The sequence below is a fragment of the Chlamydotis macqueenii genome, chromosome 18, assembly GCF_036417535.1.
Source record: "Chlamydotis macqueenii isolate bChlMac1 chromosome 18, bChlMac1.mat, whole genome shotgun sequence".
NCBI classification, from domain to species: domain Eukaryota; kingdom Metazoa; phylum Chordata; class Aves; order Otidiformes; family Otididae; genus Chlamydotis; species Chlamydotis macqueenii.
In genome coordinates, this window is record NC_141573.1 from 1,596,380 (window position 1) to 1,620,926 (window position 24,547).

Consider the following 24,547-nt stretch of genomic DNA (forward strand, 5'->3'; position numbering starts at 1 on the left):
ATGGAGCCTCATCTACCAGTCCCTGGTGCTACCCAGCACCTGACAGCGCACCTGTGGGACACCAGTGCCTGTCCCCCGCGTGCACAGAGCCCGCTTGAACGAGGCATCTGCTGCGAGGTGAGTGGTTGTGGGACTGGGGGGGCCTGGGAGCAACCATCTGGCCTTGGAAATAGGGGAAAGTGCCATGGCGAGGGGCAGCACGTGGCGCAAGGACTCCCACCGCGCTTTCAGAACGTCTTCCTTGAGCAGAGCTGCGTGTTCCCCGGGCTGGCTCTTGCAGCCTGCGCTCCCCAGGGAGCTGGGGCGTGAAGCGGCAGGCAGGCGGCTGCGCTCGGGCGGAGATTGTCTGGCTGCAAGTGACGGCAGGGAGAAGGGACTCCAATAAACACTTGGCATGGAGCGGAACAGCTCTGCAGAGCAGCCCCCGGCACCCCGCTGCGCCGGGGCTTTGTTGGAAGAGAGCTCGGGCTGCCGCTTTAGGTGAGAGCTGTGCCGGAACAAGACACGGCTCCGTTAGCCCTCTTGCCGGGAAATTACGGGAGAAGGAATAAGCAGTAACGCAGCACAGGGCTGATCCCGCACGAAACTGATGCCTGCCTCTCCCCGGCCCCTCAGCGCGGACAGAAAGTTCACTACACCAGTAAGCGTGGGAAGACTGGACTGGAAATCCTGCTGGGGAAGTGACTCAAGCGCTCCCACACGGGCCGAGGAAGGAGGATGCCGTAAAACGCGATGGAGACAGCGAGACGGCTACGAGGGCAGCCGCTGGACTACCCGAGCCAGCTGGTTCTGCTCAGCACCAGCTCCCGCAGCTCTCTGCACAAGCAGCAGAGAAGTCGCAGCTTCCCTAACGTCACCAAAACCGGACTCTGCGCAGCCGGCTGCGTACGAACCGGGGCAGCGGGAGCGGTCGCTGCGCAGCCACTGGTTTGAGGGGTGTGGGACCGGTCTGGGCGGGGGCCCTGGGCACAGCGGGGTGCGGGTGCACCAATCCCCTGGGAAGCAGGGCAAGAAGCACCCTGTTTGAGAACACACGACGCAGGAAAGGGACATTCACTAAGGCTTTTCTGCTGTGAGAGGGAGTTTTTGGGGAAGCATCTCCGACACAGTACTACCGCCCTGCTGTTTGAATAAAGAGTTCAGATTGTTTGTTTTTTTTTTTTTCTTGGCTTTATTTTTCACCCTTCATGCCTGTAACATGACCAGCCCTTTTCCAGACGTGTTTGGTGATGGCAGGCTACAACTAGCACCCTAACTGTCCTCGTTTGTCTGACGCAGACGTCGGTTTGCCCTTTGGGCACAACAGCTAATCCAATGGATTTTTTTTTTTTTTTTTCCTTCCCGCAGAAATAGGGCGCTGCGCTCTGAGTGCTGCTGCTTTAACGCTTGCACAAAGGTCCTTCCCGCCAGCGCCGTGCTGACAGCGAAGCAGCGGCCGGGGGGGCCCTTTGCGGAAGGGCCCCGCAGGTCCAAGCTCCCGCCGGGGGAAGCGAAGCCCGTTCTGCTTGCTGTGGAGAGGGGTGAGTAAAAAAAAACGGGCTGTGGCGGGCACGCCGCTGCTAACCTAAGGGAAATGGCTGTTCTGGCCTAAGCCCACCCTTCCGCAACCCAGCACAAACCTCACTGCCAAACGCTGCCTACAGCCTACGCATCGACTGACCTACGTCAGCAGCCCAGGTGAAGGAGTTGTCCCGGGTCTGGCATCCCAAAGCTGGAGATTTGGGCTCCCGTAGCCTGCAGGAGCTCGGCTGCACGCAGCCCCCCGAGGGGCGGCTCTGACGCCTCCTCCTTCCCGTACTAAACACAAACGCTGCCTGAGCCGCAGAGCAGCGACTGCGGGCTGGCCCCTCCGTCTGCAGGGGGCTAACTGAAAAGCAGCCCCCTCAACGATTGAAGAACCCGTCTCTGACCGTAAACTGGCCTCTGCTGCTCTGAGTCCCTGCCGCAACGCTGGTTCTGAGCACTCCTGCTGACTCCCCATCAAATACTTGTTGACTGTTCCTCGGGCGCTGTTCCAGCTTCTTCAGTGGTACTTACGCCAGCGATGACACTCTAGGGAAACGGGGGAGGGGAAAAAAACCCAGAACAGCGTTAGCACGGTGCTGTGCTCCGGGACGACGTGAGCGCGCTTCGCCCAGCTGCGACGGGCAGGAGGCTGACTGCAGCCTTCTCTGTTCAGGGGCCGTAGAGCTGAACAGGAGAGCAAGTCCTGCTGGGGAAACTACACAGACACCAGTAAATCCCTGGTCGTTATGAGGAAATGCAGGCAATGGGTGCTTAGCGCTGGAACGTCTCCTGCCTCTGCTTTGTGTAGTGTTTAGAAGCGCTCCTGACAGCTCCCAGCGCTCTCCAGGGAGCAGCTGCGAATCAGCAGCTGTTATTGTCGCCTTTATTGGCTAAATCCCTCTGCCCACCTAAGCCAGGTCAGAATAACGCTCTCTGAGCTCTGATGTTAGCCTTAACCGTGAAGCATTTAAATTATCTCAGAGCTTGAGCTAACACGAATGGCAAACAGGCTTTCCACCCTGCTGCAAAAGGGGGAATCGCCTGAAATAAGGCAGACGACAAGATGATCTTACTGATGCACTGATAGTTCCAGCCATAGCAGAGCAGGCAATACCCAGCCAGCAGCATGGAGATCCCGGCGGGTCCACCCCTCCTCACGTTGATGTATTTGTCGTAATAGCTGCTCCAGGCTGTTGGCACAGAAACGCAAGGGTCAAATCACGCGCAGGTCTTAGAGTTCACCGGTTTCTGTGTAACTAGCCACAGCCAAATGGCTGGGTTTATTTATTTACCTCTTTACAAAGGTCCAGACCGGCCACTTGGACCAGGCCGCAGCAACTAAATCAGGTAAGTGGGACAATCCTGTCCCGAAAGCCAGGAATTTAGCCTCACCTCTCTGCATTCCTCCAAGCAGCCCGTGGGGAGAAAGATCGCAGGCGGCCAGCCACGCGGGCAGCTCCCCCAGCCTGACGTCCAGCAGACGCCTTTCGCAGAGGGGACCTGCGCGAGGAGAAGTCAGAGGGTCAAAGGTAGGAAAGCGAGGGCAACGCGCACGGTGTTTGCGTTCCCTGTGCTGGGCGGTGAGCACAGGGCTGGTGTCCGGTACGGCTGCCACTGACTTGGGCTCGGGACTGACTGCTCGGAAAGGAAGAGCGGATCGTCTCTCCCACAAAATGAGTCGGCTCTGCCGGCGCAAACGTGCACGAGCCTGTCTCAGACCTAAACAGAATGTGAACTGCTGAGTCTGCAGGCAAGAGGGCTGGACAGTTAACCCCCTTGGATCCTTCCTGGATCCCTTTCCGGACAAAGCTAGCCCAGCATTTCCTACCCCTCCTCTCCCGTTCGCATCAGACAGTTCAGCCCGACAGCAGCAGGGACTTCTGTTTCTCCCATTACCTTGCTGTCCCTCTGAGACATGGCCCTTTGGTATCTTCAGCGTGATCCCCGCATCTTTGCGGAAAGACTTCCCTGGAAAAATACTCAGCCCGTCATAACTAGGATACAAGTCTGGAAACCACTCCAAGCCCACGGCACCCGCCGGCGTGCTCCTGCCGCGGCCCCGGGACAGGCAGATGGGCCGGCTTTTGGAGGTGTGGAGCAAGAGCTGGTCCAGCGCCAGCTCTGCGTCCCTCCTCGCGTTCAGGATGGGCTCAGAAGCGACAGCCATCTGCTTCTTGCTCTCTTGAAGCTCTTGTATGCCGGTTAGGTAATTTTTGGATGTCCCTTCATTGTGACTTCCGAAACCCTCTATCACTGACAGATGGAGGTTCTTGGTATGCAAATCAGAAAGCGGGGCTTTGTATTCCACACCAGCTCCTAGGTACATCTGCTTCTCTTCTGTCACGGTTTTGTCTACTGCCTCCTGCTGAATGAGGTCACCGGGGTCACTCCTGCAGTCGGCTCTGGGGGGATCCTGAAGTAGGTGTGTGTTTGTTGCCTTTACACCACCGCCTTCCTCTCCCTTAGAGCTCACAGGGGCACTCTCCACAGCTTCAGGGCTGCGCGTTTCTGTGTCTGCAGTTTGTGGAACAGTTATTCCGTCCCGCAGACGCGCCTGGGCTGCGTCAGCGTGGCCAGCAGCACCGCCTGGATCCGGCCCTTCCACAGGTGACCCGTCTGTGCTGCGGCCTCCCGCCGAAGCGCCCCTGCTCCTGGAACCGCTCTTCTCCCTGATCACCCTGGCGCGGTGCTTCTCTATGACTATTTTCACTCCATTACTCAGCTTTTCGGGAACGTCTTTAACCTCCTCGGGGAGCAAGTCAAGGGACCTGGCTACATCCTGTACTGTGGGCTCCACCTTCTGCTCTGCGCGGCGTCCGTCGGGCTGGCGGCGGAGCCCGGGGCCGGACCCTCCACCCAGCTCGGCCGCGGCCGCCTTCCCCTTCCAGGCCGCCGCCGCCGCCGCCTTCCGGGGGGCCGCGCCGGGGCTGGGCGGTTGCTTGCTGCTCTTACCGGCCGCTCCCGCCTGCGGCCTGCTGCCCGCCTGCGGCCTGGCAGCCGGGCCTAGGCCGCGGTCGGGGTCCGGGCCCGGTGCGCTGCCGGGGCCTGGCCTCGGCGCGGCCTTGCAGTGCGGGAGGTGCGAGCGGAGCCGCTTGAAGGGCCTGTGGCAGTGCGGGCACAGCTCCGGCACCGCCGCCATGGCGGCACCGCGCCGCCGCCGTCCCCGCTGCGGGCGGGAAGGAGGGGGGCGGAGCCTCCCCGCGCCGCAGTACGCATGCGCGCCGTTCCCCGCCTCCCCGGCGCACGCTGTGACGCGAGAGAGGGGCGCGGTCGGGCCGGGGAGGGCGTTGCGCAGGCGCAGGAGGCGGGGACGCCGGAAGCGGCGGTGGACGCGGAGTGAGGGAGGTCTCGCCGAAGCGGTGGGAGCCGGGCCGGGCCTCCCCGCCCCGCGGCCTCTCGCCTCGCCTCGTCCCGGTTCCGCCTCGCAGAGCTCGGCCCGAGCCGCCATGAGCTGCCGGCAGCCGCTGCCGAGCGAGCGAGGAGCGAGACAGAGGTGAGGGACGAGCCGGGGGTGGGGGAAGGGAGCGCGGCCTGAGGGCAGGCCGTGGCTGGGGAGGGGGCGACGGGCTCGGCCTGCGGAGGGGGAGGAGGCTCAGGGCCCTGTGGTGACCGGGGAGGGGGCTGGCGGGGGGGGTGAGGGTGGGGGGCGGCCTGCAGTGCCCTTGGCGGGGGGCTGGGTTGAGCAAGGGGGTGGCTGGAAAGGGAGAGCTGCGAGGGGGAGGGGTGGGGGGAGAGGGGAGGAGCAGCCCCCTCGGGATCAAACCGGGGCGGGGGGTGCGGCGGCGGTGAACGTTAAAGCTGCGGTGCGGGGCGGGGGGGTGGCGGTTGGCAGCATTCGGGAGATCAAACGGGCGTAGAGAGCGCAGAGGATATGGGGGGGGGGGGTCGCGGCGTGCTGGAGGGGCTGCGTGGGGAAGGGGAGGAGGTGGATCCCGCCTGCGTGGAGGAGCTGGGGGGAAGCGGGGGGAGAAGCGGGAGGGACCCAGCTGGGCTGTGGGCGCCCGGAGTTGTGAGGCGGCAGGGCAAGGCGTGGGGGATGGGGGTGTTGAGCTTGTTTGTGGGCTGCAGGCGTTAAGGAAAGGAGGGGGCTGGAGGCGACGCGAGTGCGGGGCGAGGGGGGGGAACGTGTCCCCCGAGGAGGGTGGTCCCCGGGAGGGAGAAGGCGATGGGCCGTGGTGGACAGCGGCGGGGAGTGCTGCGGGCATCCCAGGGGTGGGAGAGCGAGCAGGCAGCGCCTGGTCTGCGGGCGTGGGCCGAACGCAGGCAGCTGAGTGCTGCTGAAGCTTTTCTGCGACAAAAGATTCGGTTATAAATACCCAGCTTGAGTCTGTGTTGACTCATTTGAGTGTGCTCATATATATTGATTTTTAGGCACCAGACCAGCTCAGTCCTGTGTTTTGGATAGTGCCCGGTGTGCCCAGGTCCTGGTTGACCTGTGGGGTTTGTGTGGTGGGAAAAGCCGTTTGGTACTGGTGTTAAAGTTCTGCAGACGGTGGGAGGTGGTGGTTCGCGGGAACTCTGGGTGGTTGTTGTTGATCAGCTGCCGTGAAGCAGTGATGATGTCATAAGAGGATGGCAAATACATCGGAAACACGGAAGGATTTGTCTTCCATGAGGTGTTTTTTTGACTGTTTTTTTTTTTTTTTTCCGCCTGGAAAATAACATTGCTGAGGAATTGCTTGATTTCGAACGCTGACAAAGTGGGGAGTCTAAAGAAAGTCATCGGGCTGCTAACTGCAGACTCGTGCAGTAGCTGAGTATTTATTGAAAGTGTGGTCACTGCTGCTCGTCCTGAGTGCTTTTCTCAGCCTGTCGGGTGTCATTCAAAGTCCCAGGCTTATTTTTAGACACGCCTGGGTACTGAGAGCAGTTGCAAGGCTGAGAATTGTCAGATGAGTTTTAGAAAGATGCTCAGCACTGGTTTTAGTGGCAGCTGTGAATCCGTGTCTGTTAAACTGTTATGAAAACATCGGGCTGGCTACTTCCTGAGCAATGCGATTGGTTTCACGCTATTCTGTAGAGAACAGCTAAAAAGAGAGTATGCAAGTTGACAGCACATCAGAGGTTTAGATACACCCTTCATTAATTTATCCAGTTTTCCCACTTTTTTTTTTTGGTAGAGTTACCTTTAGGGAACAAAACAAAAGGTGTATCGGCAAGCTGATAACTACTTTTTTTCTCCTTGAACTTTCCTCAGGAAGAGGAGGCGAAATGGCAATGAGGAGGACTCTCACGTTCCCCAGACAAAACGCAGTACCAGAAATACTGTCCTGCAGGACACTTGGGACACTGAGGTGAGAGGCTTCTCGGGCAAATAGAGTTTCCTTTAGTGCTGAGTCTAAATAATGGGTGGAATATTCTGTGAGGTTCGTTCATGGAAAGTAGTTGATGAAAACACTTTTCTGCTTTGTGTACGAGATCACGAGACTTGACTCTGTTATGTGCTTCCGAGGTTAAAATCTGTAAAATGCGGTTTGGAAATCAGCCTGTTTTCCAGTGAACTTGTTTATCTTTGGCCTGAATATTTCTGTTAATACATTTCAAATACTGACGTGTAGCACCCAAGTGAAGATACAAGACAAGCGTTTGCTGCACTTCCAGTTCTGCTGTCTGAAAGGAGGTGTGATGTACCCAGAACCCAGGAGACGACTAGAGTGCATTACCAGTGCGTGTGGTCGGTTTCCCTGGCTGTCCGCTCTTTCAGCTTTGCCTTTGCTTACAGTAACGTGGTTATTTGTGGCAGAAACTCAAAAAGCATTCCAACTAGTGCGATACACAAAGCGTCTGTTGCAAGCAGTAATGCTTATCTGATGTTCTGATCGAGCTGGTCAGTTTAAGCAGGACTCCCTCGCTCACAGCTGAAATGCTTGAACTCTGTGGGGTTTCTGCCTGTATTTGCCGTGATCTTTTGCCAAATGTGGGCTAAGCTGTCTCTTATCCCCTCATCGCTCACATAAAAGATGTTATAGGATCATGCAATTTGCCAGCTATGAGATTTTTTTTTCTTAAAAAATGCTGATTTCCAAACTGCTGCCAGATTTCCTGAATTGTTGCCGGTGTTAATCATCTGCGAATTCACTGTATGCATTTCTAATGAGCAATTTCTCATTAGAAAATCTCTCAAAAGTTCTGCTGCAAAACGTTCGTGGAAAAGAGCGTGCAGAGCAGAGGCTCCCTCCTGGTTTGTGTCCCTGGATGTTAATGAAATGGATTTCTCTTAAGGTTTTTGGGATATCCTTGGGTTTTGTACAGCCCTCTCAGTACGAAGATTGGCTGTAATGAGCAATTACGAGCGGTTGCAGTTCTATGGAACAATTAACTCTACTTTGGCTGCAGAAAATGTTATGTGCTGTGTAACTTTGAGCAATCTTTTATTGTATGGCAATGGCTTGAAATGTATACTTCCGTTTACAATGATAGAAAGTTTGGTATCCCACGCTTCCTTTTGTGAGGGAGACTTCCTTTTAGCCAGTGCACCTTTACCCATAGCTGGTGCCGTAGTCAGTGATATGGTGTGGAAAATACTCTGACAACCGAGATGTTCACCACGAGGGGATTCGCTGTGATGAAAAATGTTTTAACGGGGGGTGAGGCTTGCTGGGCTGAAGTCGTTTCTGCTTCTCGGGTGTAACGGGTAGAACCATGAGTAGTCGCTTGCCGTCTGACACTGAATCACTTGTCCGACAGGTTAAACACCTCTTCCTGTGTAGAGTAGTTAATGGCTAAACGAGCTTTGTGGCGGGAGGAGGAGGAAGAATTTAGTATGGAACAAGGGATTGAAGTAGGAGTAATGAAATTAAGAATATCAGGAAAAACCGTAATGGTGAGTGGCAGAAGCACCTTTGCTTGGCGTAGAAACGCTTGGCGTTTGACTGGGCAAAGCCGCTAAAACGCAGGAATGGAAATAGCCTTGGAACAGCCACACGAGAGCGGGTGCCCTTAACCCTGTCCTTAACGGCTGGTTTGTTTGGGGTGCCTGCAAGGGAACAGCATGGGCACGACGGCCTGCCCCGCCACCGCGACGTCGGTGCGGAGCTCAGCTGCTGCGGCTGGCGTTCAGCCTCCTGCTTTGTGCATGCACTTGTGTTGTGCGGTGTGTTTGTAACACATTAAACCCTCCGTGTGCGGGCGAGGAGAATCTCTTGCTGCTGACGCTGAAGTGGAGGAATGTGCCTGCCGGACACAGTTTTACAAAAATCAGCGTTCTCTTTTCTTGAGGGAACAAAATTCACAATGTTGTCTACTGATGAATAGAGCTTTTTTTTGTTGCTTGTTTTCTTGTACTGGTGGATCCCTGAGTTGAGCATGCCCAGAAATTCAAGCCATGAGATTAAATCAGTATTATCTGAGTGTTTCTTGAAGGACTTCCTGTGCTAAATGGAGAAATCCTTGTGCTTATAGCGCACAAGTGCTTCCGATGGACGTCACTTTGAAGTTCTTGGCCATTTGTAATACTTCCATTCAGTTTCCTGATCCTTTGCCATTTGCAAAGGCAGCACTTGCTGATGACACATCCTCACTGGCTTTAGGATAGTGAACTAGGAGAGAAGGGGTGTGTGTGAGAGCAATTTGTAACTTCAGAGGGTACATGAGGAGGGAATTGCGTTTCATCTGAGGGCACGCGCACACCTGCTTTTCGTGAAACACTAGCTAAAGCTAGTGTTCCTTTTGCCTTCCTTCAGTCGGAAGTTGACCGTCTTCTCTTACAGAGTGCAGTTTACTTGAGAAGATAACCTCGGTATGAAAATCACGCAGCCCTGTTACTAAACCTCAACTTGGCTTTTGTCAGGATCTCTCTTGTTTTTTTTTTGTCTTGCTCTTCAAAAGTGACAGCAATACGTGTAAGAAGAAGGGAGATTTTTTTTTTTTTTCCCTTAGTTGCAGTTCAAACATGGGCTGTTGTGTGATGTTATCCCTCGCTCTCTCACTTTGAATCCCACTGCTCACATGAGCTAGATCTGATGTAAAAGGATGTCACTGTTTTCTCCCTCTAGATTGCCCAGGGTGGGCAGCATCCTTGCCTCTGACTTTTACAGGAGGGAGACTGAGATTCTCTTCAATCTCTGTCAGCCCTGCTTCTTGGCAAATTGCTGTAGCGATGTGCTGTTCCTGCTCCTCCTGGAACAAACCACTCGCGCTCCTCGGTGACAGCCACCCTGAGGATGGCGTGAGCTCAGCTCTGCAGTTCAGTCCGTGCACAGGCGTGCGGTGAAAACGCTAGACCAGAACAACAGCGAATGTTAAACATTAGCAAAGCGGAGCATTTGCCGCCGCATTTTGCTTCCTGTTCAGCCTGTCCTCCGCTTACCAAGAGGCTGGCTGTGCTGTTTTCCCTGGAACTCGCTTATAAATTCAGCAAAAGCCCTTCCTCCTCTCCTGTACATGAAGTCAGGCAGAGTTGCAGAGGATCCTCTGAGAGGCCAGCTGCAAGCAGCCGCGCAGGGGAATTACGAGAATCTGGAGTTGTGCTCTGCAACCTGGGGAGTCACCGATGAAAAGCCCTTTGCTCTGATTTTTCCCTGGGAAGGAAGGGAGTCTGCAGTGTTCTGACTGGCTGTTTTCCTTCCTGAATAACTTTTCTTCTGTAAAACCTCATTTCTTGTGGTTCCTCTGTATTATTCTGACCGGTGACAGGATTCCCCAGTGCTCCTCTCAAATCAAAGATTCTCTCTCAGCAGCAGTTGCTTCTCTCAAATCAAAGGTTTTGTCTAGCTTTGCAGCTATGCCACTTTACAGCATTACACTGTTGAGGAAGGACTGGTCTTAAATTCTGATTAAGACCAGATTACGCCTCCGTTAAACTCATCGTGAGAGATCTTGAAAGCAGCAAGGTCTGAACGGCTGTTTCTTAAGTTCCTGTCACGAATGATTGAGATGCCACCTCACAGCTCAGCAGACAGAGACGTTTAATGGGACATTTGTTTGGAAATTATTTAAAACTTCTATAGCTGCTCAGTGTGATGTTTAGAGGGGCTGATGAGTCAGGTAAACCTTGAAGATGTCCTTTTGATACGTAAAGTACTCAGACTTTCACTGGGCTACTTTCCTTTGCCCTTTCGCTTAAAACTTTGTTTCGTTGTGTAGTGAATGCTGACATGATGACTTTAAAGGATTCTTTTTTTGTCTGATTGTAGTCCAAATGCGTAACAGAATGTGCACCACAGCCTGGGGAAATGGTAGGTCTTTGACGGGATTTGGGCAATAAACGGGCTTCACCTGCTAGTGAATTTTTGCATTAGAGAAATGGAAATAAAGAGGGTATGACAAACCAGACCTGTCAACAGCCTTAGGTGTAGGAAGCACGTCCCAGGACACTCGGTTTTAAAAAAATTAGACATGCGTAAGAGAATAGTTACTAACAGCTCTCAAATGTGTGTTAAGATGTGAAACTTCAGCAGGAATTAATACGGGGTTCTCATTTCGATTTTCACCTTGATTTTCAGAAGGTGGCTGTAACGAAAAACAGTAAGGAACACAGACTAAGAGGAAACAAAGTGTCCTGTGCGGTGGGTTTCTCTCCAAGGCTGCTGTGACTTGTTCAGCGTAACAGCATTGCATCTCGATATTTGTGCTTCTGTGCGAAACGAGATGGTTTCGCAAGCACCGTTCCGTGGCTCCTCTCTGTCCTTCTGGTGTTCTCTCCCTCTCTAGTGTTAGGAAGAGGAGCTGGTTGCTTGTGTAGTTACATCCTGCTGCTTCCTCAAGAATGACTTCACACGCGTTTTATTGTTTTCTCCTTGCTAGCTGAACCTAACACGCCAGCGCGGCTGCAGCCCCAGTGCCGCTGTCTTGCTTGCTGTCCTACAACAGAACTGAAGCGTTTTTGGTGCTTAGCAAAACAAGGAAACGTATGTGGTTGAATTGTCACAATCGGTTGTGGAATCAGTGCTGTGGGGTTTCCACTCGGCACGGAGATGTGGTCCACCTCAAATACTGCTGCGCCCTCCCGGACCGTTCTCGCTGCTCGTTGGCAGGCGTGCTGGGTGCAGTTGGCCCTGTTCAGATTCACTGCGAAGAGAGGCCTTCTGGAGGTGGCGCTGACTTAAATTCCCGTGGACTTGAAATTTGCCTTCCTCTGCTGTGGCCACCAAGCTTTGACTTCTGTGGTTTTAGTTTTATACTTAGAAACACGTGGGGGTGTTTTTTAGCTGTTGATACTTACGCTGGCTGCTTTTGTGAGTTTGCTCCTTATGGGGTGGCAAAGCAACCATTCTCTGATTCTTAAGCACCTAAATATTTGCGGTGTTGTCCTGAACAGCATATCACACAGTAGTGAAATATTTCAGCTGTAACTAATGGAAACTTTCATTAGCAACCCTTAAAATGGTGTGAACCAAACAGTTTTATGTCTTTGAAACCCTGAAAATGACGGCTAATGCTCTTCCGGTCATCACCATGGAATTAGTTTATCCGAAATGCTGGCAAATGAGCCCTGTCCTGCATGCGAGCTAAACCATGAGTTCTCTTTTCTGCATGTGGAAGTCTTCGATGCCTGTTGCTCTTTCACTGTTGTGTCAACTAAATTGTTACGGAAAACTACCAGTTAATATTGCTGGCCCAGTACTTACCTGGGAGAAGACTAGTTGTGTGTCTGTCAAGGTGTTCAAAGACTTAAAATGGGTATCATGCTGCATTTATTTTTAACAGCCTGTTGCTTTGGATGCTTCAGATCTCACTTTAGGAAGATTGACTTGTAGGAAAATGCTTTGCATGGTGCTTACCTAAACCGTCTGCTAGAATAGGAGTGATAAGCTTTCCCTCGTGCCCTGCCTGCCTTTACTAACACATGCCATTCAGTAGGAATGTTCTTTATTTTCCAGTTCTCAGATAAATTCTGCAAACTTTGCTAGTGCTAACGTGGGTCGTGGGGGCAGAGCTTGTGGGCCTAAAGCTGAAAGATTGAAATCCAGCGTCCTGGAGGTCAGCGAACCTCCGGGTGAAGGCTCGCGCATCCTTTCAGCTCTGTGATGCTTTTCATGTGTTGGCGATAACGGAAGCTCTGAATGCCAAGAAAGCGCTTGGTGGATTTATATTGGTCCATCAGGCTGAAAATCTGGAAGGGAGGGACTTACTGTAACGCTGGTTTGATAACTGAGGTGTTTCATTATGGAGAGGACTGTGTGATTTTGCCGTTAACCTTCTCTTTGTCTCAGTCCTGCTGCAGCGATAGCGGCAGCAGCAGCAGCAGCTACAGTAGCAGCAGCAGCATCAACAGCCCCGACAGAGCGTGCGGTGCAGAACCCGGCCTGAACCCGACGATTGCTGGATCCAGCCCCGTCTCCTTTCAGTCCTTCCATGAGCAGTCTGCACTAAGCCAAGGCCCTTACTTCTACATCAACCAGATCCTGAAGGAGGCACACTTCCACAGCCTACAGAGCCGGGGACGCCTTCCGACATGATGAACCAGCAGGTCCCTGCCTTCTGTGAAAGGACAGCACTGTGTAGATTTGATATTTCAACTTTAAAGTTTGTTAAAATGGAATTGCACAAAACGCCTGTTGCCTTTTCAGTCTATATTTGAAATAACAGGTTAACAGGAAATTGTTTACTTGTGGTTTGCTGCACTATGGCAATGCAAAAGGGGCTTTGAAGCAATTTTTATAGGATTCTTCTTGGGGTGGTTATACAGCGTGAGTCAAGAGGAGACCGAGGAATCCACATCTGTGTTATAGGATTGCAAAATGTCCAATTCCAGTTGACTGCCTAATCTGTTTGTTAGCAATTTGTTGCTTTATGTAGAGTTCTCTCAAACGTTCCTCTTCAGTTTTATAAGTCTTTTTTTTTTTTTTTAAATTTCAATAAACTAGTAAAAAATTTATTTGGCAACATAATTTTTTTGAGCATGTAGAGTCAATACGACAGAATAGGCGTCGTCACTGGAATCCCTTAGGACTGCCCCAGCTGCGAGCCTCCCACCCAGCTCGGTGTGCGGTGAGCCTTATCTCGCTTGATCTTTACTGCTGCAGTACTGAAAAAAAAAAAAAAGTGAAACTAGAACTAGGAGAGCATAGGCAGCTGTGGGCAGAATGTCACGTGCCCGCTGGGTTTGTTTAGAGAGCAGATTTGTGGTGCCTGTTGAGGACAGTAGAGAGTAGCCTGGGGAGGGGCTTCTGAGGGAGAGAGGAGTCTGACATTGCTCTAATACCCATTTCTAGCTGTGAAATGTTTTGTTTTCTGTTACAGTGAGTAGCTTGTTTGGGGTTTTTTTTTTCTTTAATTTGACTGTAAAGTTAACAACTTCTAAGGACTAGGAGGTGAGAGAGTCACTTTACCTCTGCTCCAGCAGCCAGACAGCAAGGACAGTCCTGCCCTGGGCCTGGTTCAGGTGGCATGCTACGATCTGGCTAAGGATGGAAAAATACTCCTGACGGTGCCAGTGGAGGTGGTGCTGGTCCCTGACGAGGGGAGAGAACACTCGCAGTGAAGACAAATACACAAAGTTTTTATTTTTTATTGCATCACTTGGTCATGCCAGAAAGCCATCCCAGTTTGAAGAGAGAGGGTGCAGCTGTGTCATCCTCCTCTGTTACAAGCTGCCTGAACAAGGAGCCAGGGCGCGATGCCTCATCTTCTGCTCTTACGAGTGCAGGAGGTGGAAGCTGTTGTTTTTAAGAACAAGAGCGTCAGTAACTATTACAGCACACCTTTGACTTACTCCATACCCTCATCTATAGCAGCTGCAAGGAGGCGCAGACTGCAGAACAGCGAGCTCTTCCCAGGCCCCTTGAGCTGGAACCACAGCTGAAGCGGTGTCACTCCCGGGGTTAGTGACAGGCAGAGGCAGTTCGGAGTGGCAGAAGCACAGCACCTTGCTGTTGCTAGCAACAGGTAACTTTTCAGATGTCATTCTATGCTCAAAAAAAAAAATAATTTGCTCTGAACTGCAGGGAAGGGGCTGTTGCTCTCAGAGCAAGGGGATAACAGCGTGGCAGAAGTACAGCTGCTGCCCTTGCGGAGAGCTGTTCTTGAGTAACTACGGGCTTTCGCCTCTCCTGAACTGTTCTGGCATAAAAGGAGGACCAAGCATCTGCCAGGGATTTTGAGAAGTGTGGCTAGCACAGATATGTGCCACCACAGCAGGCGAGGGGAGCAGTAGGAGCGAGCCACACTTCACGCTCTGCTACAGCTGAGGGGTAAGAGGTAGAGAATACCTTCATCGCGAAGCTTTGGGCTTTTAAACAACACTTACGGTATGTCTGGTCCTTCATGCTTGTGGATAACTGAGAGCAAAAGTTGCACAGATTAGCACCTCAGGTAACGCTCTCCGCTCTGATAAAACCAGACCTTTACACTCTGTCCCAATTGAAAATACACGACCACAGATGGATTATTGGGTTATAATAGCTAAAGGAAATGGATTGCTAATTACAGCTTCCTGTAGCGGTGAGGTATTCCTTAGCTCTCTCGATCCTCAGCATAGAGAAACCCATCTGAGCAGATGTCTTAAACTGGAGGGGGAACGTAGCAACATCATAGTTGTCTACTGCCACAACTCAAACAGGACAACACAGAGCCTTTGCAAGAGAAGCAAGCCACTCTGTCACACAGGCTTAAATACCCAAGCCAGGCTTCGTCAGGAGTTAAAGGTCAGCATCGCACTGGAAAGGAGTTCAGATAATTAGGTAGTATCCTTCAGCGTTTCTTGCAGCCATCTTTACATGAACTGTCTTCTATGCACTGATCTCAGAATGCCTCATCTGTGTAAGTCTTCACTGCGTTTTCATGGTGGGTCCTGCCTGTTTTACCACAGAGCACAGGCCCCAAAACTACAGGGGCCAGCAGGGTTTTGCTGAGGGTCAAGGGGAAATCCAAACCATCTCACACTGTGTTGCCATAATGGTTCTCTCATTTTACCGAGAATAAAAGTCAGGTTAAATATTAACTGTTTGGCTACTTTCTTCTTTCCCCGCATGCTCTAGTGTTGGTGGGAGAATGAGCACTGGCAAAAAATACGGCTCAGTTTTACCAACCTGAACTCTTTCTGTGCTCCTGGTAGCAGACTTGCTCTTTCGCGAGCTCGACATACTCAGCGGCAGAAGTCCAAATCTTAAGGGATGGAAGAGAGAAGTGCAGTCGGTCATAGGGAAGCAGCAATTCCAGACCCGCTTCCCAAACAGACAGAAAAACGCACAGAAGAGCTGAGTACCTTACCTGATCTGGCTGGATGCTAGCGGCAAGATGTTGTGGAGCTCCTGGGAGCTCAGAGCGCCGCTTCTGCTCGTGTACTGGTTCTCTGTCCCAGTCAGCAAGCCGAAGAGAACCTAGAAGGCACGAAGGAGCGGTTTGTGTTTGAGGGCAGCAGCGGAGCTGACCACGTGCTGCGCTGCTGGTAAGTCTACTGGCACACCACAGTACTTGTGATCGGTTTTAAGTTTGAACATGTCTCCCTTCCCCCTCTAACTCTTGAACTGGCGCTGCTCGTTATTACCATAGTTGAGTTCTAGGCCTGTTTCAGCACTGCTTAACCCAATTAGCGCTGCACAGCCTCCAGTGAATCCTGTTAAAGTTCAGCCAACTCCACGCACAATTATGTGCTGTGCAGCCAGCTCAGCAAGCTTCTCTTATCTTCAGCTGGCATTAAGCGCTCTTCCCTTTTCTTATTAAGTACCAGCAGTTATCTTTAGGCATTAAGCAGTTTATAAAGCCACCCAGCTGCCCTTCAAAATGTGTTTTGCAGCCCTGCTTCCTGACCCAACTCACAGAGGTTCGCTGAACCAGGCGATTAAGGTTGCTGGTCAAGTGTGGAGTAAAGACGTCCAAGTCAAACGGATCTATGTGTCCCTCCAGGAAGTCTGTCACCTTCTCAATCCTACAAGCAGAGGAGCCTCGTCAAGGGTTACATCCCAGCGATGGCTGCCGATGCCAACAGGGCCGTTTCGGTGGTCCCTCTGAAACGGAGGGGCTTGCCCCTCAGAGGTGACCGAGCAAAATGGGAATTACTCAGCAGAACAGCAGCTGCCTAAGGGGGTTCCAGCTATTACAGCCTACACCATCTGCTGTTGCAGAGGAACCTTCTCCCTGTGGTACGTCAGAGAGACGCCTCAGTTCTCAAGACCGGAGCGTACACAAGGTTTTAACTCTTGGGTGGAAGCCTAACTGTTCTCCATCCTCTGATGGTACCGCTGCTGCCGTACGGACACGCTGTGTATGCAAGCGGGGGGGGCCAGCCCGCCGTCAGCTGCAGAATCCCACTCCTCCTCTGCATTTTGAGGATGAGCTTAGCGTCACTGAAGACATCAGAGCTTAGAGTCTGCACTGCCCTTCTCTCCTGAGGCCCAAAGGCACCGCTCCTGCAGGCACGCTCCCGACAGCCGGTAAGGCTGTTGGCGAAAACCGTTTTAGGGCCCTGCAAACTACTGCCAGTATCTGACCCCCAGAACTGCACCGCACCTGGAGTCATGCTTGATCCTGCTGGTTTTTGCTTCCTCGCTCTTGGCCGTCAGGATGATACTCAGGTACCGCAGGTCGTAGAGTAACTGCAGAGCTCTGTTCTGGGTCATGGGGAAGGTGCCTGCTTTCTGCAAATAGGAGAGTCAGGAACTCTTCGCTCACACTGAGACAGCTGTTCAAAGGACTGCTTAAAACAACCAGCAGCAAAAAACAACCAAACAAACCATTCTGAGCATGCAGTCTGGTGTCTGATCCCTTTTTGCCTCATTTTTTTGGGAAGAATGTGCTCACCCTTTCCAGCTCTCACAGGCAGATGTTTTCCGTTCCGAGGGAACAGAGCGTATGCATCGCCGCACGCCCAGCGACCCTCCCGTCCCACCCTAGCTGGAGTGAGGGCTGATCCTACTCATGTACCTTCTCCTGCTTCTCTTCCATGAGCTTTTCATAGGCAGCAAGCACTTCTGCCATGCAGGTCCTCAGCAACTCCTGCAAGGTGGCTTTCGGAAGAGTGTGACCGCCGACACGGTTCACCTCTTGGCACAGGCTGAAGAGGAGGCACTGGACATACCAGGACGGCTGTTTAAGAAACCAGTGTTACTTTCATGTGGTCTGTAAGCTATGTTAGCTTTATCAGCGGTACCCCATCAGTTCAGTTCTTGTGTTGTGAGCTTCCTACTTCCTCAGCAACCGCAGAGCTCTGCCGCTGAAACCTGCCTGCCCTCATAGCACGGCTCAAATATCTCAGGGGGTTTTATTTACTGACACACCAGACTTTTGGTTATAGCAGTCCTCAAAGTCCCACAAATACTTTTACCAGAGGTATTCACCCGAGTGTAGTCAGCACAGAACTGCTTGTTGTGCCTCTTCTCACCACTGACCCTGCTCTGACCTGGGCTCGTCGTTTACTCACTCTCTCTAGCCCTGGCCCTCCTCTCCCTCCATGTGCTCGCCACCTGCTTTGTCACTGTGCCTGTCGTTCTGCACCACCACCACGCCTACGGCAAGCTGCACGCCACCGTTCTCTGAGGCTTTGCACAGTCCCACTGTTGCAGCCCTGTCCTTCAGTGCATCCAGCTTCCATGAGGTCTCTCCTGGGGGCCTCTGTGTATGAACCAGGCACAAGTACTTCTTTGGCTCAGTTTTACAGGATCTGGGCCAGTCTCATAGATTTGAATATACAGCAGCAACTATCTAGTTTCCCTCGTCTGTCCTTAGGAGGTGAGTATCTCAAAGAGCAAACAAGAGCACTGGAGAGTGTTTGCCCTCTGCTTGTAACACCAAGCAAACTCCACAGCAGGTCAGCACCATTTGACAAAGCAGTGGTTTTAGAAATCAGTGCCTTTCTCCTCCCAGCAGACCGTTTCTCTGCCTTAACCACGAGGATGTTTCTTGTACCTGCACAGGCAGCCGGATCTTTGACGTCACGCTGTTTCCAGACTCTGTCTCCTCCTGAATTTCAATTTCATCCCAGTTGGTGGCTGCGGCCAAGACAGCGCCAGCTGTGTCGAGCAGCAACGTCTGGGTAAAGCACTGAACCAGACCCTAGAGTGCCAAACAGAAAAGCCCCAGTCACAGGACAGCTCTTACGAGTACCAAAGGCTGGGCAGCCTGCTCCTGCCTGCGGAGAGACCGACCTCCCGCACCCCCCTGCTCCTCCCCAAGTGACTCTTCTGGAAACCATCCCACTGGGTGCCACCACTGAGCTCCCTGCGCAGCGCGGCAGCAGTGCGGCGAGCTCGGAGCAGCGGCGCTGACCGCAGGGAGCTGAGCGAGCGAAACCCATGCAGGAAGCAGCTGTGACGAGAGAAGCGGCTCCTTACTTTGGTGACAGCTGAGCTCCAGATCTGGTAAGCAAACAGGCTCTGCTGCAGGAGCTCTGCCTTCACCTCCTGCCACTTGGCCTGCACGGGGCTCACTTCCTGGGCTTTCCCCTTCCCCAGCTTCTTGGTGGAGCGGGTTTCCTTCAGCGCCGTCTCTGCGCTGCCCGACTGGCCCAGGATACACTGCTTCAGGTGAGGGCAGAGCTCGGTCAGGGACTGGCACAGCCTTGCCATGAAAAGGACAGCATTGAGTCTGGCATCGCCGGGAGCGTCCGCCTGCCCTCCCAGCAGGCTCTGGGCACTCTGGAGCTCCTCGCGCACGCAGCCCAGCACGTGGTGGATGCAGGCGACGCAGTGGTCGCGGAGCAGCCCCTCCACCGTGCCGGCATCGGCGTAGCGGTCAAAGGCAGAGCGAGGCTGCGCTGCAGGAGCAGCCTCCTTGGCGGCCGAGGAGTCCGTGGGAAGGTAGGACAGGAGGTCGTCCAACTTGGCCTTCAGCTTTGAGTCCAGAGCCGAGCAGAAGCTCTGCACGCACGGCGTGAGTGCCTGGGCCTTCATGGAGAGGCCGCTCTTGGCGAACTGGCTGCGGTTTGCCACGCTGACCCACGCGGCGTCAGAAGGCAGGTCGCTGGAGCTCTCTGACCACAGGAACCGGGCCACGTTGTGTTCAAACTGGATGTGCTTGCTCAGGGCAGAGCTGCTGGATTTGACTTCAAGTTCCTGCAGGGCTAAGGTGAGAAGCTGCTTGGAGCTGCTCGAGATGGAGTCAAACCCTTCTTTGGTCAGTGTCTGGAACAGAACCAGGAGAAAAAAAAAAAAAAAAAAAGCACCTTTTAGATGTGCCTCCTGCCACCTAGCACTTAAAATACACACTTAGTGCTGCTGACGGGCACCAGTGGACTGTTTGAGATGACAAGAGGGGGCACAGAGCAAGGCTCCCCATGAAGTGCCATGGCGGAGCACCCACCTCCAGCCTGTCCAGGAACAGCTGCTGCAGCAGGTCCTCCCAGAGGGAAGCAGGCTTGTCCAAAAGGCGCCGGCACACCGCCTCCCAGTTCTGGCTGATGGACTCACTCGTGAGCAGCTCCCACACCGCGTCGCGAATCCCCGCGAGGCCTTTCATGCTCTTCACGTAGACCAGCAGGTTGCTGACCCCAGCCCTGATATCGTCACTGCACCTGAGGGCAACGCTTCACTTCAGTCTGGCTTGCTCAGACGCAGCCCCGGGGAAGGCAGGAGAGAACATGGCTGCAGCAAGGTGGGGGAATTCTTAACCTGGCGGTAAGAGGCTCTGCCTGCGCAATCACCTGAGGGTACCTCTGCCTCTCAGCGAGGCAGCTGCACCCAGGATCCCACGCTCGGACCCCACAGGGAAGCCACGTGCCCACTGGCGGGAACCTTGGGCTGTGGTGGGTACGAAGCTGGGAGCACAGTGCCCCAGGAAAGCTGGCGGGCAGGGAGGGCAGGTGGGGGCTCTGGGAAGGGTTGCTGGGGAAATATCCCAATGCCAGCAAGCACACCATGGGGAGCTGCAGCTGCGGGGACCAGCTGGCTCCATCAGATAACGCAACGGGGCGGAAGAGGCTGTTAGGGGGCAGGCAGGGCTGCCAGGCTGCCCCCATGCACAGGGCAGGGCAAGGTGGGAAGGGGTGGAGCTGGCAACTCTATAAAAGGGGTCTGGCTGCCCCCACACTCTCTGGGGAAGGGCAGCGAGGAGAGAGGAGGTGCTGGACCAGACCCAAAGGAGCAAGGTAAGGGATTTTCTTCTCATTTGCTCTGTGCTCGTTTGCTGGCGGTTACGGCATCGTAAAGCAGCTCTAGACAAATGCCGCTGTGCAGCCTGCGTGGTCTGTTATACCAGCCTGATGGTCAGGATGGTGCTGCGCTGCCTCTGGCTGCTCTGCTGCTGGGGAGAGGGGGTGCTGGGCAAGAAGCTGGCAGAAGGCACAGCCGGGCTGGAGTGAGCGAGGAGGCAGAGGAGCCTGGGTTTGCTTTGTGCTGCTGCCTCGGCACAGAGGCCGTGTGGCGTCTGGGAGAGCGCTGCGAAGGGGGACGCTGTCGCACTCACATGGCGATCCACTGCTGCAGCGTGTCTCTGAGGTAGTCCTGGCTGATGGGGTGCGCCAGCGTCCGCAGGGCTGGCTGGAACTCCACCACGGACTCCGGGAGGTACCGGAACCAGCTGCTCAGCTTCACCTCCTCCTCCAGAACCCCACCTCTCCCTGGAAACACATGGGATTGGGGGGAATCAGCCCAGCACGCGGCTGGCCTCTTGCTTGCAAGCCTGTGCCAAACGCAGAGCTGCCCGGGCACTCACCTGCTGGGTGCTGGCTGGTGGTGCTCTCCAGGGTTGAGAAGAGCAAGCCGCAGGGCAGGGCTGGATCCGGGGGCACCCCTTCGGGCACGGTGTAGAAGAGAGCGTGGGCCTGGTACAGGGTGGTCGTTAGCAGCTCCATCAGCAAACACACCTGGGCTTTTATACCTGCACCTGCAGAGAAATGCCTTTCAGCCAGGCAGCCCCTTGTTTCAAGTCCTGAGGGTCTAGGGAGACCTTCCAGGGAAGGGCTGGAGGGCAAAGGACTCAGCCCTGGCCACCACCTGCTTCCCCATTACAGACGAGCTTGGCTTAAAACTTTTTCTATGGGGCAAGGGCAGGTGAAGTGAAGGGGGCTACTCTGACTTTAAAAAGGAGGCAGCCCATCGTACTGACCGTGGTGCGGCTGGTTGAGAAGCTGCTGAATGGCCAGCTTCCTGGCCAGGAGGAAGTCAGCAAGAGCCTGGCGCGGAGAGCTGTCCTCCAGGAGCATGATGGCACACAGGGCTTCTGCCACCGCCTGGTCCGACACGGTTTGGCTCTTCAGCAGGGACTTGCTCTCCTGCAGGATAGTGGATCTGGCAAGGGAACGAGACGGACAGTCACTGGCCTTGTGCGTGACAGATACTCAGGTGTAGTTAGGTGATAACCCACCAAGCGAGGGTGCTGTTTTCCCCAGGCAGAAGTAGGACTGAGCGTTACGGGTGAGGCGTTATTGCCCCATGGCTGACAGCGAGAGCCCTGGCGCAGCAGCGGGGTCTCAGGTCACAGGCTCATAGAATGGTTTGGGTTGGAAGGGACCTTCAAAGGTCACCCGGTCCAACCCCCCTGCCCTGGGCAGGACACCTTCCACCAGACCAGCTCGCTCAAAGCCCCATCTAACTCGACCCTGAGCACTTCCAGGGATGGGGGCACCCACAGCTTCCCTGAGAAAGCGTCCCACCGCCCTCCACGTACAACATTTGATCCCGGTGGCCACTGAGGAGCCAGCTGCTGTCCCACCTGAGGTGGCTGGCGGTGGCCACTTGCCGCAGGAGGATGGGGAAGCGGGCGAGGACGGGGCTGGCGCGGGCGCGGGGGCCGTCGAGCTGCAGCTGGCGGCGGAGGTGCCCACCGAGCAGGTGGAGCCGGGCGGCGGGCAGGTACCGGCCGGCCTCCACGGCCCCCCACACCTTCTCGGGCACGTCCAGCAGCAGCTTCAGCTGGGCCGCCGCCCGGTAGAAGCTCTCCTGAGCCGGCGGCCGAACCTGGAAGTGAAGGAGGGGGAAAAGATGGGGGGGGGGGTTTCAGAGGGGCCTTCGGGGGCCGCCCCGCCGCAGCCCCTCGCCCCCCTCACCGGCGCCGCGGGCCCGGGCCGAACCGGGCTCCCTCGCTGCAGGCCCCGCACGGAGCCCAGGAGGCGCTCGGCGCTCAGCCGCATCTCGGCGATGGTGTCGGCCGCTTCGATGAGGTCGCGATAGCGCTCGCCCACCATCTGCCGCAGCTCCTCCCGCTTCTGTTCGATACCGGCCCGCAGCCGCCGCTCCACCGCCCGCAGCTCGGCCGCCGTGTGCGCTTCGAACAGCGCCTCGGCCTCCGCGCCCCGCGCCGCCATGGCTGCCGCCGCCCGCACCCCGCACGGCGCGGACGTGGACGCCGCCGCCGCCATCTTTGGGACGGGAAGGGGGGAAGGAGCTTCCGGGCTGGCGTCGGGGCGGGGCGCCGCCATCTTTGTGCAGGGCAGAGCCGCGCCCGGGCGTCGTTACCATGGCGACGCGGCCCGGGGACAGCGGGGGTGGAGAAAACAGCGATTTATTTTTTATTTATTTAAATTTTTTTTTTTTTGGTCCGGTTCCCGGGGAAATGGGATCCCTGCGTCCTGCGGGCGCCGCTCTCGCTCCACGCACCCCGGGAGGCCCCTCCGGAGCCGGGTTGCGGCCTGGCTTTCTCTGACGGAGCGGGGCTGGGGGCTGCCGCCGAGTCCCCCCCCGCCCCGGCGGGTCTGCCCTGGAATTCTCCTCCTGACGGGGCTTTTTTTTTTTTTTTTGGTTTAGGTGGGCTCTGCTCAAGCAGCTGCCCGGGGAGGTGGGGGTTGGGGGGCGGCCAGGCCGCAGCCGGGAGGGGCTGAAGCCCCTTCCAACAGCCCTGCTCTGCGCACCCGGGTTATTTTCCCCAAAAAACGCTTTCAGTGAAAGGCCGCCGGCCCCGTCTGACGTGGTTTTAACAATAAAAGTGCTCATCTCGTGCAGGTTTGGCAAAATTACGCTGAGTGAAAGTGTGTCTGGGGGGGCAGAGCTGGAACGCACCCGCTGGGACCAGGCCCTCTCAACAGCGGTTTATTTCTCCCTCCCTCTCTTTTACGTGGCTGCGCCTCGCAACACCTGCACTTTCCATCATCTCGCCTATTTCCAGCCCACGGAGGCAGAACGAAACCGGCGCGCTCTGGTTTTTGTTTGCAGAACCTTCCCTGCGTGGTTACTGCCTTTCTTGTGCGCAAAGGCTTTGTATTTTCTGCCGGAAACCCAGGGCCAGCTCTGCGCGCGTACTCGTGTGTCGTCTGTCGATCCGAGCGGGAGATGTCCCCGCAGCCAGCGCACCTGTTAGCACCGAGCGCTGACTCAGCCAGCCGCCACGCAGCCGAGCGGCAAGCGCGGTGATTGCTTTCTCACCGACGCTCCTTCCCAGAGGAAAATCCTGCCCCAGCGACGCGCCGCTCCCCTGCCAGAGGCAGGTCTCCAGGCGCAGGGCCTCCGGCTCCACGGGAGATGCCGGCGTAACCGGAACGCGCGGTCTGCGGGGAGAGGCTTTGGGGCTTTGCTGGTAGAGGTTGTATTCAAATCCTGCGTGTGTTGCAAATTGGTGGGGGGAAAGAAAAAAAAGAACCATAGGTGTTTTGGGGGTTTGTTTGCAGGGAAGCTGTTGATGGGAAAGCTGGCCTGTGCAGCTGGTCGGGGCTGAGCTTGCCGTTCATAGCGGCGCCGATTTCTGTACATCGGCGTGTTTCCCCGGCGATGCACCTCTTCTCTAAGCGCGCACGCCCCCTCCCAGCGCAGATTAAACCTCCAGCCATGGCATTTACACCCCCTGATCTCATCAAAACCCGCCCGGAGGTGTTGCCGCCTTGGGAAGAGAAGCTGCTCCCTTCCCGCTGTTCAGACGGAGTTTTCTGTGACCCCGTGTTATCGAAGAGCTGTTTGTGGTCGTGCTTCATCTGTGACCCATCCAGTTTAGGGGCTGCCACTGGCACAGACGCTCCTGTACCTCAATGCCCCGAGTCTGTGCTGGCTGGGGAGCAATTTTGGGGGGTTTTTGGGCCAGTGCAGCTCTCCTGCTGCTTCGCCCTGAGGGTGAAGAACCAGGCACGTTGCTCCCATCAGGGATATGGATGTGGGGAAGAACTTGTTTTGGGAGAGGGACTGAGCGTGAGTCATCCCACCAGAGAAACTGGTGTCTCTTACCCACCCAGGGAGGTGTCCCAGCCTGGGTTATTCCCCGCTGCTCCCGCCCAGCTCGCACACACGCACACAGAGTCAGAAAC

At 55.0% G+C, this 24,547-nt stretch overlaps 3 protein-coding genes across 8 annotated transcripts; 1 reads left to right on the forward strand and 2 right to left on the reverse strand.

The window, feature by feature from the left end:
- Nucleotides 1-1,031: 1,031 nt before the first annotated feature.
- On the reverse strand, nt 1,032-4,659 carry MTNAP1 (mitochondrial nucleoid associated protein 1). Of its 2 annotated transcripts, none has more exons than XM_086762570.1 (4): nt 3,403-4,659; nt 2,799-3,006; nt 2,580-2,696; nt 1,032-2,052 (listed from the first exon to the last, which is right to left on the reverse strand). In XM_086762570.1, exons 1-4 carry the CDS (start codon nt 4,643-4,645, stop codon nt 2,034-2,036), a joined length of 1,587 nt encoding a protein of 528 aa, XP_086618696.1. In that variant the 5' UTR covers nt 4,646-4,659; the 3' UTR covers nt 1,032-2,033. The 2 variants fall into 2 exon arrangements, with proteins under 2 accessions (XP_086618696.1, XP_086618697.1); XM_086762571.1 differs by having other exon boundaries at nt 1,037-2,052; nt 2,899-3,006.
- A 151-nt stretch (nt 4,660-4,810) lies between these two features.
- VCF1 (VCP nuclear cofactor family member 1) lies at nt 4,811-13,324 on the forward strand. 3 transcript variants are annotated; one of them, XM_086762059.1, is made up of 4 exons: nt 4,811-4,999; nt 6,704-6,800; nt 10,950-11,012; nt 12,660-13,324. In XM_086762059.1, exons 1-4 carry the CDS (start codon nt 4,953-4,955, stop codon nt 12,903-12,905), a joined length of 453 nt encoding a protein of 150 aa, XP_086618185.1. In that variant the 5' UTR covers nt 4,811-4,952; the 3' UTR covers nt 12,906-13,324. The 3 variants fall into 3 exon arrangements, with proteins under 3 accessions (XP_086618185.1, XP_086618187.1, XP_086618186.1); XM_086762060.1 differs by lacking the exon at nt 4,811-4,999 and adding an exon at nt 8,194-8,329 and having other exon boundaries at nt 6,702-6,800; XM_086762061.1 differs by lacking the exon at nt 10,950-11,012.
- A 603-nt stretch (nt 13,325-13,927) lies between these two features.
- On the reverse strand, nt 13,928-22,687 carry COG1 (component of oligomeric golgi complex 1). Of its 3 annotated transcripts, XM_086762058.1 has the most exons (15): nt 22,367-22,687; nt 22,033-22,277; nt 21,427-21,608; nt 21,034-21,204; nt 20,785-20,938; nt 19,684-19,894; nt 18,717-19,505; nt 18,292-18,438; nt 17,311-17,472; nt 16,897-17,024; nt 16,207-16,315; nt 15,658-15,767; nt 15,477-15,552; nt 15,065-15,104; nt 13,928-14,105 (listed from the first exon to the last, which is right to left on the reverse strand). In XM_086762058.1, the coding sequence occupies exons 1-14, from the start codon at nt 22,676-22,678 to the stop codon at nt 15,087-15,089; spliced, it is 2,814 nt and encodes a 937-aa protein (XP_086618184.1). In that variant the 5' UTR covers nt 22,679-22,687; the 3' UTR covers nt 13,928-14,105; nt 15,065-15,086. The 3 variants fall into 3 exon arrangements, with proteins under 3 accessions (XP_086618184.1, XP_086618181.1, XP_086618182.1); XM_086762055.1 differs by lacking the exon at nt 15,065-15,104; XM_086762056.1 differs by having other exon boundaries at nt 13,928-15,104.
- Between the last annotated feature and the right edge of the window lie 1,860 nt (nt 22,688-24,547).